The sequence below is a fragment of the Callithrix jacchus genome, chromosome 3 (genome assembly GCF_049354715.1).
Source record: "Callithrix jacchus isolate 240 chromosome 3, calJac240_pri, whole genome shotgun sequence".
NCBI lineage: Eukaryota > Metazoa > Chordata > Mammalia > Primates > Cebidae > Callithrix > Callithrix jacchus.
The window spans coordinates 112,999,145-113,014,436 of NC_133504.1; the positions used below are offsets into that span (position 1 = coordinate 112,999,145).

Consider the following 15,292-nt stretch of genomic DNA (forward strand, 5'->3'; position numbering starts at 1 on the left):
GCCTCCTGGGTTCAGGCAATTTTCCTGCCTCAGCCTCCCTAGTAGCTGGGATTAAAGGTGTCCGCCACCATCTGCAGCTAATTTTTTTTTATTAGTAGACTAGGTTTCACTATGTTGGCCAGGCTGGTCTTGAACTCCTGACCTCATGATCCACCTCAGCCTCCCAAAGTGCTGGGATTACAGGCGTGAGCCACTGCACCCAGCCGAGACATCTTTTTATGTTTGTTGGCTATCTGGGTTTCCTCTTGGGTACTTTGCCTTTTTTTTTTTTTTGAGAAGTTTTTTGTGTTTTATTATATATCTTGCAGATATGTTCTGCCAATCTGTGGCTTGCATTTTAACTTTGTGTGTGTGTATATATATTTGGTCAGGCAAGTTTTTTAAATGGTTGCAGTCACATTTATTACTCTTTATGATTTTTGCTTTTTTTGTACCTTACAAATTCTTTCCCTATCCTGAGATCACAAAGATAATCTTACTTATTTTCTTTTAAAAGTTTCAAAGTTTTATTCACATTTAGGTCTTTATTTAATTTGTAATTTATTTTGGGATATGACATGAGCCAAAGATCTGTTTTTCCCCCATATGAAAGGTTAGTGGTCCCAGGGCTATAGATTTGGCTGTTTTACCTCTGTCCTGCACCAGGATCCCAGATGCAAATGCACGGTCTTTACTTTCCCTGCCAGACAACAGAAAGGATTCCGTGGACACTTTAAAGTTTATATTGCCTTGCTCCAGAGATGCTTTCACAGAAATCATATTATTCTCAAACTGTGTAATTGTGAGGCAGTTCCTGAGGTTTTTAGGCAGTGTTGGCTTATTGGTATGGGCATGGTCTTTGGGTTTATACTGACCAAATGCTCATTGTGCTACTTTCTGTCATCATAATGCCAGCAAGTTACCGAGCCTCTCTGAGCCTTGGTTTCTTCATCTGTAAATGTGGGTAAGAAGACCAGTCCTCTTAGAGCTGTTGAGAGAATTAAATGAGATCACAAATATGAGTGTTGTAAAGTGCCAGGTTCAGAGTCTGGCAAAACAGGTGTTCCATAATTTGATTTCTTAAACCTTTTCTGCTGGGCAGTCTGGTTCAAGATGAGGTAGCCAGAATGTTGCTGCCAGCCATTTCCTATGGGAATTTCTGTGAGGCTGGGAGAGGATTCTGTCTAGTGGCTCTGTGCTTTGAAAGGCCTGCTCTATGAAACCTATAATGGGGCCAGGCATGGTGGCTCATGCCTGTAATGCCAGCACTTTGGGAGGCTGAGGTGGGCTGATCACCTGGGGTCAGGAGATCAAGACCAGCCTGGCCAACATGCCAAAACCCTATCTCTACTAAAAATACAAAAATTAGCCAGGCGTGCTGGTGTGTGCATGTAGTCCCAGCTACTCAGGAGGCTGAGGCAGGAGATTCACTTGAATTCAGGAGGTGGAGGTTGCAGTGAGCCGAGATCACGCCACTGTACTCCAGCCTGGGTGACAGAGCAAGACTCCATCTCAAAAAACTAAATTTAAAAAACCTATAATGGGCCGGGTGCGGTGGCTCAAGCCTGTAATCCCAGCACTTTGGGAGGCCGAGGCGGGTGGATCACGAGGTCAAGAGATCGAGACCATCCTGGTCAACATGGTGAAACCCCGTCTCTACTAAAGATACAAAAAATTAGCTGGGCATGGTGGCGCGTGCCTGTAGTCCCAGCTACTCGGGAGGCTGAGGCAGGAGAATTGCCTGAACCCAGGAGGCGGAGATTGCGGTGAGCCGAGATCGCGCCATTGCACTCCAGCCTGGGTAACAAGAGCGAAACTCCGTCTCAAAAAAAAAAAAAAACCTATAATGGGTTTTATAGAGCAGGCCTGTCAAAGCACAGAGCCACTAGTCATATATATATATATTATATTCTGGTTTTTTTTTTTCCCTTGAGACAGGGTCTTCCTCTGTCACCCAGGCTAGAGTGCAGTTTGGCACAATCACAGCTCATTGCAGCTTTGCTCTCCTAGGCTCAAGCAGTCCTCCCACCTCAGCCTTCCAAGTAGCTGAGACTATAGGAGAGAGCCACCACACCTGACTAATTTTTATATTTTTTGTAGAGACAAAGTCTCACTATGTTGCCCAGGGTAGTCTCAAATCCGTGAGCTCAAGCAATACCTGCCTCAGCCTCCCAAAGTGCTGGGATTCCAGGTGTCAGCCTCCACACCCACCCTATTAATATAGTAATTTCTAATAGCATTCTTGTATGTAAGCTGGCATACATCTGTTCTTTGTAGTGTTTACTTTTCAAAATATTGTTTAAATATAGGTAATTCTTTGAAATTATTAATTGCCATTAAATGTTGGATAGAAGCATTATTGGAAACCGACCAAACCGTGATAAGTTCTAATGAAGCAGGCGCAGAAGGAAGCACTGTCCCGAACACACAACCTGTGGTCTCTATGGCTGAGAGCTGTTGACACTTTTGAGGGTTCTGTAAGGTCCCGTGACAGTTCTTTAAACCCATAAGCATATATTACTTAATTTACTCTCTGGACGCTTTTATTGGTAGGTTAATGGACTAAACATAAATCTGCATTTCCAGGCCAGGCACAGTGGCCTCTGTCTGTAGTCTTAGTACTTTGGGAGGTCAAGGCAGGAAGATCACTTGAGGCCAGGAGTTTAAGGATAGCCTGGACAACGTAGTAAGACCCCATCTCTACAAAAATGTTTTTTTCATTTCTCAAGTGATTTAATACCACATCCTGAATCACACCCAGCTTTATTCCAGGAATAGGAACTCTGAATACGTCTTAAATACTTTGAACATCTCTTAAGAATAGTTTCCTTCAAATAGTTCTAGTAAGATAAATAGGAAATGAGGGTATTGGGACTGGAAAAGGAAAGCCAGTTTAAGAAATTATTGAGGAGTGGATCAATCAAAATGTTTAAAACCACAGTGGAACTTGATAGTGATCAAACTGTCGTATTTCTCTTGGAAATTAGAAGACTCACTAATGAGTCATTAGTAATTCTCTTGAAATTAGATACTCATTAGCTCACTAGTGAGTCTTCAAATTTCCACTAATGAGTTTTTCTAATTTCCAAGAGAAATATGTCAAGCTCCAAGAAAAGACACTGACATACCTTTCAAGCTTATAGGCCATAAGAATAGTCTGCACAGATAGAATGGCCTCACACCGCTGTTCAGACACCTTGGCCTTATTGTGTAGGAAAATCTTAACTTTGTTTTTCTGTTTTCATTTTTTCAATTTTCTTCAAAGAAATAGCTTCCCTGGTTTAATACTACTTTTCTTCATAGACTGAAACAAATAATACAGCATTCCTTTTAGTCCTTATTCAGCCACACGACCCAAACCAGTATGGCCTTTGGTATTTTACTGCAAGCTTTCCATTGAATTACTAATGTTTCTGGTGCCAGTGATCAAGCATGGAGAAGACCTATAATTCATTGACTTTTCCTTTCATTTAGGTGCAGTCGATTTCAATCTGAAATCAAACGCTTGAAAATCTCATCCCCGGTGCGTGTTTGTCAGAACTGTTATTATAACTTACAGCATGAGAGAGGTTCAGAAGATGGACCTCGAAATTGTTGAAGATTCAACAAGCTGAGTGGAGACCACGGTCTGTAGACCCCTTCCCGATTCTCCTGTCCCAGCTTGGAAGGCATTGAAAACAGTCTCCGTTTACACATCTCTTCATACCACGTGTTTGAAGTATTAAAATTCAAAGGGATCATTGAATAAAACGGGTGTAGAGTACAGGAATGGGGCAGACGCGATTCAGGTGAACAGCACAAGAAGAGTATGAGGTGTTTCCTAGGAACAACATTTCTGATATCCAGTTCTCCGTGATGACAGTAGCTGTCTCCAAGCTACTTATTAACTGTCTTTTCTTGCATCTCATTTTTATAGAGCTACTCATCCTTATTTGGAAAAACCAACAACAAAAAAGGCTTTTAGAAAATGGTTGTAAATCTTACTTCTTTGCAAGTAACTATGTATATTGTAAATAGATATAAAAGGCCTTTTTTCTAAATAAGGACTTAACTGCCTGTAACATGAAACTTCAAACTAAACCACTAACTCAATGAACAACTTATGGTTTGTCTGACATCCCTCGCTTACCAATTAATTATAAATATGTTTTTTTAAATCCCCAAAGACATTATCAGTGGTCTTTTTTTCCTTTCCAACTCAGCCTGTGTGCCTGATGTCATTTCTTTCAAGTTGCTCACAGTATCTCCACTTAAACTAGGCTAGTAACCAAAATAATGTGGACCTTCTTTAGGAAACAGTGTGGGAGAATAGAAGTCCGGCTGTAAGGTAAACTAGGAATATTTGGGCGTCTTGTACCTGGCTACGTACCACCTCAGTGTTGTTCCTACATAAACAGGGCCCCTTTTAAACTTGTTTGTGGACTGCTGTTTGGTCAAAGAATAAATACCTTCTTAGCATTGCAGAAAGGTGGCCAGATGACTGATGTAGTGCAGGAAACAGCCCTGTCTCAACTAATGGAAATATATTTGCATGTAACCCAAAATTAGCTTATCTTGCATAGAACATAGTAAGTATGTGTCTTTGGTGACACCGATGTTCTACTATAGCTTATTTTCAAAAAAAGGGTAAAAAAAGAAAAGAAAAAAGTGTACAGAATTAACATATAAACTTTGTTGTAAAACTGAATCACGTCAGAACTGCTTAAAATTAACCTTTACCATTTAATGTCATCTACCTGAAAACAGTGAGATTTATACTGTATCAATGTCTATTTTTTTGTTTTTGCTATGAATATAATTACAGTATTTTAATATTTAGTTATTTAATTTGTTCTACTAGTTGGATACAGAACACACAAATCCAGGGGGATTAAAGCTAGAAGGGGCTAAGAGATTAGTTTACAGAGAAAAGGCTTGGTGGTGGGATTTTTTTAAATGTGTGTTATGTACATATATATATAATATATATTAAAAAATGAAACAATCTAGATTTTAACATTTTCAGAAACTTAGTGATAATATTATGAACAACTCTAAAAGCCCTGTGATTTGAAAAATGTAAAATCATTAATGGCCCAAGATAGGCCTTCACACCCTCACAGAGGCATCATGCAAAGGACAGAGGCTTTGGCTTTTCCAACTTTCCGTCTTTAGGCCCTGGTGAGAGGCACACTTATGCACTAAAATGCACATATATGCACATGCATTCAAAAATAGGCATTTGGTACAATGGTGATCTTGTACCTCATGGGCTGAAACCAGCTTAAGAACAAATTTGTTCTTCCTGATAAGATAACTAGGTCTCCAAGAGAAAATACAAAGGCTGCTTTAGTGCCTTATGCTTACTAAATTTAAATCTTTATTTACCTGGGTTTGAGCCTACAGTCTATTTATGATTACATATCAAAATTGATTAAAACACTTCCATTTCTAAAAGTTCAAATATACTTGTTAATAAAAGGATTATCGGCATTAATACTTCAACTTAAAGAAAAGTTGTGTTCTGTTTTCCTTTCTGTGTCTTACTCCCCCCACATTCTCCCTCCCCCATCACCATCTTCAATTCTAATAAATAATGCTGATGTTCAACGGTTGCAGAAATTGTGCTATCACGTAACTGTGGGCCTTGCCCCTGTCTGGCCCTCTAGATGAGTTGTAGCAGTGTTATTCTACACTTTTTAAAAAGAAGCATCCTCTTTTTGTCCATGAACCATGTTTACCCCATACCCAGTGACAGAGGTGTTCTTTAAAGACTTGACTGTACGAATGTGTGTATGTAGTTACTTAAAGGTTGTTCCTCTTTGTAATAGGAAACTATATGGGATGAGCACTTTTAAACTTTCCAACACAAATTCCATAACTAGAAGGTGGAAACCAAAACCCTCAAGGTAGTATTTCCTCTGGCTTCTGGTGCTGTGGGCAACTGTTTTGTTCAATCAGGTTTCTTTTCTTTTTGCTTCTAATGCAGAAATCAACAGAATCACTCACACATACAAGTGCACTCACATACATGAACTAATTATTTCTCTGGATATCTATGTTCCATGTAAATTCATTTAGCAACATCTGTTGTCAACATGTACATCTCCCTATGTATGGTCTGCATTCTTCTTCTGAGAGTACCTCACAGAGCTCCTGCCTGATCTTTGTAGTTTGTTCATTCATCCATCCACCTGTTCATTTGTTCATCCATGTATTCTAACATTTGTGTGTAGTGTGCAACTGTAATGTCATGCTTTTGAAGAAGAGAATAGCTGCCCATAGCAGCCATCTGTCTGGATAATAGCAAAACACTCTAGATAAGTTATTTTGCACTTTCTTATGTATAAAGTTGGTAGAAACTTATTTTTGCTTTGTATCATTTAAATACATTTTGTTTTGGTAAATGAACTGTGTATAAAATATTTATGCCGTTAAAACTGTTTTTAGAAAGTATTTTTAATTTCAGCAAGTTTGGTTACTTGTTGCATGACTATTAACACAGCTGACTTTTTGTGTCAGTGCAATGTATATTTTTTGTCCTGTTATTAACTTGTAAGCCCTAGTAATGGCCAATTATTTGTACAGCAACAGAAGTAAATTGAAGATACTGGCTAAGACTGGATTGATTGTGGACTTTTGTACTATACTGCAGACTACAATATCTGTTTCTTGGTGGTTATGTAAAAGACCTGAAGAATTACTATCCAGTGTGCAATCTGTGATATCTGAATGTTCATTGTGTATTTGTCTCTGATGCAAAAAGGTAGAGTAACACAATTACAATACATGATTAAATGCAATAGTCCAGGTACTTAAGTAATTTTTTTTTATTTCAAATAAATACCTATTATTTATCATCAAAAGAAAGAAAAAGAGAAGTTGCTAAGTCAGTTATTCAGGGAAGGAGAAAACAGGTCTAATAACTCTCTAAACTTTATGTAGTTCTCTTCTAGTTGTAAACACTTTCAGAAGCACCCACGTAAGATTGCAGAAGTGTTGACTGTTAGGGTTCCAGTTCCAGTTCTAGTTTGATCCCTCCTTAAAAAATCAGGCTTGCTACAGTCTGAGATTCTTAATTGTGCTGGATTCCCAGGGCTGATGAGTGTATGTGGATGGCAGCAGGGAAAAGCAAGCCCCTTCTGGGGATGTCACCTCAAATTTGACTGGACCTGTAGAAAAAGATATGTCTGCATGGTTTTGGCTCTTCTTTCCCGAGCTTTATTCTCTAGCCAAAATATTGTGAAAAGTAAGCAACAGCATGTGTGTGTGTATATATACATACATACTTATGTGTTTCTCTTGCACTCCTACTGTAGTCACATCCAGAATATTCCAGTGTCCTGCCCCTCACCTAGAAGTACAGCAGTCACTGTTAGCTGCTGGCCTTTCCAGTTCAGCCTTCAATCTGAGTGTTAGAACTCACAATCCACTGTTCTTGTTAACAGCTTGTTTGGTCTTAAAATAGCTTTTCTGTAAAGAAGAGTGTAGAAAACACTTTTTAAGTTTATTTAGACTGTTTCAATGATGTTACTTTTCCTCTTTCTAAAGATACTAAATTCATTTTAAGCTTGAACAGCAGAGCCCAAAATTGAGTACATTTTGCTTATTACAAATGTTATCTCAGTGCAGCTCCAGTTTAGTGGCAGAAGACGAAGGAATGCCAAGAACTACTAAAACAATAGCAATTCTTTTCAAAATAATAAATGGTAAAGGGGAAAGCTTAGGCAGTTCACATATTATTAATGCTGTATTACAGTTCTAGTGATGGGTTGCAGTCAAGTATGGGCACTGCAGACTTCACAGATACAGAAATTCAGTGTTTGAAAGAACAAACATGCAAATGATCTTCAGTGATTCAGTGAGTCCCTTGTCTGCCATATGCTTCTCATCTTCAACCAAATTTTCCCTCCATGCCTCACTTTTGACCCATTTGATGGAATTGACCCAGCACTGGATTAGTCTCTTTGCTTTATGAATAATATTCTCATTTGCTCCTACCTATTACAAAGCTCTTTTTTTTTCCTTTTACTTTTGCTAGAGATAGCACCAAGCCAAGCTACCATGATAGCATGGTGTTTTGGAGATCCCTGAGTAGGAATTATCACTGAGGCTTCAGTTCTAACCAGCCTGGGAATTTAGAAAGCCTCTTGTTTAGCGCTTGCTCTCTCCATGGGCTTTTCCTATGTCAGCAGCTGCCTGTGAGGATGGGAAGGGTCTAAGATAGTACTGCTTTAAACTTTTTGGTCTGAGAACTCTGATCCTTAAAAATCTTCAAGGACCCCACACACACACAATAGCTCTTGCTTATTTGGTTTATATCTATCAGTAGTCATATTAGAAATTAAAACTGAGATTTAAAATATATATGTCAACTCATTTAAAAATAGCAATAATACAACCATGATGTATTAACATAAGTTACATATTTCTATAAAAAGTATTTTCTGGCTGGATGTGGTGGCTCACACCCGTAATGCCAGCACTTTGGGAGGCTGAGTCCGGCCGATTACCTGAGCTCAGGAGTTTAAGACCAGCCTGGGCAACGTGGCGAAACTCTGTCTCTGCTAAAATCATGAAAATTAGCCTGGCATGGTGGTGCACACCTGTAATCCCAGGTACCTGGGAGGCTGAGGCAGGAGAATCACTTGAATCCAGGAGATGGAGGTTGCAGTGAGCCACGATCGCACCACTGCACTCCAGCTTGGGAGACAGAGAGACTGTCTCTCCAAAAAAATATTTTCCAAACCATAAGAAGTTTTTTTTGCAAATTCTTCATTTTTTGCAAATTTCTTTTAATGTCTAGCTTAATAGAAGTCAGGTGGATTCTCAAGTCTTCTGCATTCCATCTGTTGTGATACTTTGTTTTGACTGGATTTATGGAAAAAGACATGTCTGCATGGTTTTGGCTCTTGTTTCCTGAGCTTTATTCTCTGGCTATCATATTGTGAAAAGTATGTCTGTCACACCCTACTGTAGTCACATCAGGAATACACTTTGTTTTGGTATGAAGAAAATCCAACCTCACACATAAATTGGTTGAAAAGGGGGTGAATATTTTTTATTTTTATGGGCTCATAGTAAGTGTATATATTATGAGGTACATGTTATGTTTTGATGCAGTCATACAATGTACAGTCACATCAAACTAAATAGATTATCACCTCAAGCATTTATCATCCCTTTGTATTAGGAACATTCCAATTCCTCTTTCAAATATGCAGGAAATTACTGACTAGAGTCACTCTGTTGTGCTATAAAATACTAGATCTTATTCATTCTAGGTGACTGTATTTTTGTACCCACTAAACATCTCCACCTTCCACCCTCCTCCCTGCTGCTCTTCCTAGCCTTTCATAACCCGTCATTCTCGTCTCTGCCTCCATGAGTTCGCTTGTTTTAGTCTTTAGCTCCCACAAATGAGTGAGCACATGCAAAATGTCTTTTTCTTTGGCGGGGGGAGGGTCTGGCTTATTTCACTTAACAATGTTCTCTAATTCCATCCATGTTGTTGCAGATGACAGTATTTCGTTTTTTATGGCTGAATAGTATTCTATTGTGTATATGTGCCACATTTTCTGTATCCTTATGGACTCAGGTTGAGTTCAAATCTTGGCTATTGCGAGTAGTACTGCAGTAAACATGGGAGGGCAGACATCTCTTTGATGTACTGACTTCCTCTTTTGTGAATATGCCTAGCAGTAGGATTGCTGGATCATATGGCAGTTTTAGTATTTTTAGGAACCTCCATACTGTTCCCCATAGTGGTTGTACTAATTCACATTCCCACCAACAGTGTAGGAGGGCTCCCCTTTCTCTGTCCTCACCAGCATTTGTTCCTGTCTGTCTCTTGGATAACAGCCATTCAAACTGGGGTAAAAGGATCTCCTTGTGGTTTTGGTTTGCATTTCTGTGATGATTAGTGATGTTGAGCATTTTTTCCATATACCTGTTTGACATTTGTCTGTCTTCTTTTGAGGAATGTCTATTCAGATCATTTGGCCATTTTTAGTAGGATTATTAGATTTTTTTTTCCTATCCAGGTGTTTGAGCTCCTTATGTATTCTGGTTATTAACCACCCTTGTCAGGTGGGTGGTTTGCAAATATTTTCTTCTATTCTGTGGGTCACCTCTTCACTTGTTGATCATTTCCTTTGCTGTACAGAAGCTTTTTAACTTGATGTGATCCTCTTTGTCCATTTTTGCTTTGATTGCCCATGCTGTTGAGGTCTTAGCCAAAAAACATTTGCCCAAAGTCCTGGAGAGTTTCCCCAATGTTTTCTTCTTGCAGCTTCATAGTTTTAGGTCTTAGAGTTAAATCTTTAATCCATTTTGATTTGATGTTTGTATACGGTGAGGGATAGGGAGTCTAGTTTCATTCTTCCACATATGGATAGCTAGTTTTTGCAACAGGATTTATTGAATGGACTGTCCTTTCCCCAATGTATGCTCTTGGCACCTTTGTCAAAAATGAGTTTACTGTAGATTTATGGTTTTATTTCTGGATTTTTTTATTCTGTCCCATTGGTCTATGTTTCTGTTTTTATGCCAGTCCTAGGCTGTTTTGGTTACTATAACTGTAATATAATTTAAAGGCAGATACTGTGATTCCTCCAGTTTTGTTCTTTTTGTTCACAATGGCTTTGGCTGTTCTGGATATTTTGTGACTCCACAAAAATTTTAGGATTATTTTTCTATTTCTGTGAAGAATGTCATTGGTATTTTTATAGGAATTGCATTGAATCTGTAGATTGCTTTGGGTAGTATAGACATTTTAATAACACTGATTCTTCCAATCCACGAACGTGGAATATATTTCCATTTTTTGTGTGTCCTTTTCAGTTTCTTTCATCAGTGTTTTACAGTTTTCATTGTATAGATCTTTCATTTCTTTGGTTAAGTTTATTCCAATGTATATTACTTTATTTATAGCTATTGTAAATGGGATTACTTTGTTGATTTCTTTTTCAGCTTGTTCACTGTTGGCATATGAAAATGTTACTGATTTTTGTATGTTCATTTTTTTTCCTGCAATTTTACTGAATTTCTCAGTTCTAATTCTTTTAATGGTGTCTAGGTTTTTCCAAGTGTAAGATCATACCATCTGCAAATAAGAATAACTTGACTACTTCTGTTCCAATTTAGCTGCCTTCTATTTCTTTCTCTTTTCTGATTTCTTGAGCTAGGACTTCCAGTCCTATGTTGAGTAACAGTAAAAGTGGGCATCCTTGTCTTGTTCTAGATCTTAAAGGAAAGGCTTTCAGATTTTTTTTTTTTTTCTTTTTTTGTCAGTTGTCTCAACTATGTTCTGGGCAGGTATTTATAAAAATTAAAAACATGGAAAGAATTTCAGAAAGGGCTTTTTTTTGAAAGGAGAGAAGGAAAGAAAAAAAGGAGTGAAGGTGAGGAAGAAAGGAAGAAAAAGAGGGAGAGAGAACAGGAATATTGCTTTATCCTAAAAATGGGTATTAATAACGACTGATCAATATTTTGTGTATTTAAAGTGGAGAATGTATATTTTGTGTATTTAAAGTAGAGAGCTCTATAAATATTTATTAAGTTTACTTGTTCCGGATCTGAGTTCAAGTCCTGGATATCCTTATTAATTTTCTGTCTCGTTGAGTCTAAATCTCTTTATGGGTCTTCTGTATCTGGGTGTTAGGATCATTAGCTCTTATTGTTGCATTGATCCTTTTACCACTATATCTTTGTTGCTTTGAAATCTATTTTATAGATGCTAGAATTGCAACTCCTGCTTATTTATTTATTTATTTATTTTTGCTCTCCATTTGGTTGGTAAATCTTTCTCCATCCCCTTGTTTTGAGTCTTAGTGTATCTTTGCATGTGAAATGGGTCTGGATGTAGCATACCGTTGGGTTTTGGCTGTATCTTTTGATTGGGGGATTTAGTCAACTTAAATTTAGGGTTACTGCCATTTGATGTTAACTGGCTATTTTATCCATTCATTGATGTAAATTCTTTATGTTGATGCTCTTTACTTTTTGGTATATTTTTAGAAAGGCTAATACTGGTTCTTTCTGTGTGTAATGCTTCTTTCAGAAGCTCTTGTAAAGCAGGCCTGGTGGTAATAAAATCTCTGAGTTCTTGCTTGTTCATAAAAGATTTTATTTTTCCTTCAATTGTGAAGCTTAGTTTGGCAGGATATGGAATTCTGGGCTGAAAGTTCTTTTCTTTAAGGATGTTGAATATTGGCCCCCACTCTCTTCTGGCTAGTAGGGTTTCTGCTGAGAGATCTGCTATAAGTCTAATAAGCTTCCCTTTGTGGGTAACCTGACCTTTCTCTCTGGCTGCCCTTAGTATTTTCTCCTTTATTTCAACCCTGGTGAATCTAACGATTATGTGCTTTGGGGTTGCTCTTCTTGAGGAATATCTTTCTGGTGTTCTCTGTATTACCAGGGGTTGAATATTTTCCTGCTTTGCTAGATTGGGAAAGTTTTCCTGAATAATATCCTGAAGAGTATTTTACTGCTTGGATTCATTCTCTCCGTCACATTCAGGTACACCTGTCAAACCTAAATTAGGTCTTTTCACATAGTCCCATATTTCTTGGAGACTTTGCTTATTCCTTTTTATCCTTTTTTCTCTATTCTTGTCTTCTCATTTCATTAAGTTGGTCTTCAACCTCGGATATCCTTTCTTCTGCTTGATCAATTCAGCGATTCAAACTTTCAGATTTTCAAGCTAGAATATTATAATTGCTTTTTCAGATCATTGCTTCTTTTTTTTTTTTTTTTTTTTTTTTTTGAGATGGAGTTTTGCTCTTATTACCCAGGCTGGAGTGCAATGGCGCAATCTCGGCTCACCGCAACCTTTGCCTCCTGGGTTCAGGCAATTCTCCTGCCTCAGCCTCCCGAGTAGCTGGGATTACAGGCACACGCCACCATGCCCAGCTAATTTTTTGTATTTTTAGTAGAGACGAGGTTTCACCATGTTGGCCAGGATGGTCTCGATCTCTTGACCTCGTGATCCACCCGCCTTGGCCTCCCAAAGTGCTGGGATTACAGGCTTGAGCCACCGCGCCCGGCCATCATTGCTTCTTAAGATAATAGTTTTAAGTTTTTTAATAGTTTAAGTTTCTTAAAGATTGATTACTATGTGGACTCCAAAATGATGCCAATCAACTTTCCATATTCTAATGACGTTAAAATCCATGGGTCTATTTTGCACTTTGAATTTATTTTTTTACCCATCCATAATTTTATATCATGCATTGATCATTGAGAAAATTATTTTTAAAGTCTGATTCAAGAACCAGAGACAAAAAAAAAAAAGATGCACTTATGTAGCAGTATTACTAGTATTACAGTGTATGTAGAACTTCTAAATGTTGACATATTTCATTATATATCAGAAAATCACATTATTATCTATATTAAAATACCAGCAGCATCATGAAATTATAAGTCATAGTGACACACAAATTATCCAAAAAATTCTTATTTTTTCTTAAAACCTAAAATTTTATCATTGGCAATAAATACTGTCTGCTGTTTTCTTTGAAGTGACAGGCTCGCTTTCTGAATATTTGAGAACATATCAGCCATAGAACCACAGCTTGTCAGTTGTTCTTTCTACAAAAATAGTATTCCATGAGAAAGGCAGACAGTTCAGCTCACAATTTAGTCACACAAGTGCTTCTCTTGGAGAAACATGTTGTACTTCAGTACACAGCTGCTTTATGGGTACTTCTCATTTTGTGTCACTCAAGGGCCAATATTTAATAATTTTTATTTAATCATTTTTATTGCTTCTCCAAGGTCATCCTCAAGTCAAAGAGGGACTCGTGTTTTTACTGAGTGTTTAGTGATGAAGAATATGATCACTACTACTTGTAGTTTGGTGCCAATGTATTAAGGTTCCAGCAGTTCTACCCACCACTGTTTTCTCAGTATAAATATCAATGCAGCGAAAAGGGTAAATAATGTTTTAATAATACTATGAAAACCTTGCAGACCTTCTGAAAGGGTCTCAGGGCTCCTGGGGGCCTGGAAACCCCTTGAGATCCACTAGTCCCAAAAGAAGACTAAATTGTAAAGTAGCATGCATGCAACCTCATTCAGTCATGATATTCCTAATCACTAACCCAGTGCTTTCCACTGGGCTCCCACTGAAACCTGTCAAGAGCAAGACCAGGCCCTATCACATTGAAGTGAGTTTTGGCGGCTTTACCCAGCTAGTGGGATACCACCTCTACACCTCTCAAACATGTTGGGGTTCAAATAAGGACTTTTAAAATCATATTATTCTATTCAAGACTCTAAAATGTTGATAATGTAAAAGAAACTGCTAATACTAATCTTTTAATATTACATATAGTTCTAACTAGTATGATAAACTACCAAGAGAGTCAGTCTGGGGGCTGAGCTCCCATTTACCACTTCCTGTGTGATCTTGGGTGAGTGACTTAACCACTCCAGGTCTGATTTTCCTTATATGGAAAATTCGTATTAAGATACCTGCCCCCAGAGAATTGTTAAAAGGATTAGACGTGGTAGTATAGGAAGGGTAGTGCCTGACAAATGTGTTGTCAGTACATTCTTGTGTTAACTTGGAAATGTGAACATAAAAGGGATGATGTACGAAAACACCTTCTGAACACCAGCGGTGGGGAGTTCACCTTCAGTCCGACACACGGGAGGCAGAATGCTAGACTGGGAAGGGCGCTTCAGAGTCAAGTTCAAACCCTCATTTAACACATGAGGGAAGAGGTTCCTACAGGGGTTAGTGTTCCCAAAGCCAGGCTGCTTGCTAAGTAGAATTCCCAGCTCTGCTCCTAAGCCTCTGACACCCAAGCCAAGGCTCTTTACAAACAGCTCCCAATTAGTAGTTCCCAATTTTCTTTTAGGTGACTACCATGCAAGTGTGTTTAGGATGTTACTTCAATATTATCTGTGCCTAATTATGCCCTTCTTTATCAAGAAGATAAAACACCAGAACTTCAATCTTGGGCTTCAGCTATCATGCTTTCTGCTCAACAAAGGCAAAGAAGTGTGGCAAGCTGCATTCCAGTGCAGAGGACAGAGTGAAAGAAAAACAACTTGTTTAGGATCTTGCCCTCAGGTTCTACTATAAACTTCAAAACAAAGCTGTATCTTAAAGATGTGATTTCCCTTCATAAAAGGAAGCCACTCCTTTGCAAACTGATTCTCAAGAAATTCACCATGGAGCAAAGTTCAAGTTAGCAGTCTTTGGTTATAAACTTGAGGATCCTTTGAGTCTGCTGCTGGCTGAATCTGCCAAGAGGAAAAAAGAAACAAAGTTCTCCAAAAGCAATGTTATCAAGCGTGCTGTGGTTGAAGTTCAAATCTGCAA

General features: G+C 38.2%; 1 protein-coding gene across 33 annotated transcripts in view; it reads left to right on the forward strand.

Moving 5' to 3' along the window:
- The window catches only part of WDFY3 (WD repeat and FYVE domain containing 3), a 301,952-nt gene extending 295,376 nt beyond the window's left edge, over window positions 1–6,576 (forward strand). For all 33 annotated transcript variants that reach the window (XM_078366917.1, XM_078366923.1, XM_078366915.1 and 30 more), the window contains one exon: window positions 3,454–6,576. In XM_078366917.1, the coding sequence (XP_078223043.1) occupies window positions 3,454–3,577 (124 nt within the window). In that variant the 3' untranslated portion in view covers window positions 3,578–6,576. The remainder of the gene's footprint in view (window positions 1–3,453) is intronic.
- Window positions 6,577–15,292: the final 8,716 nt, after the last annotated feature.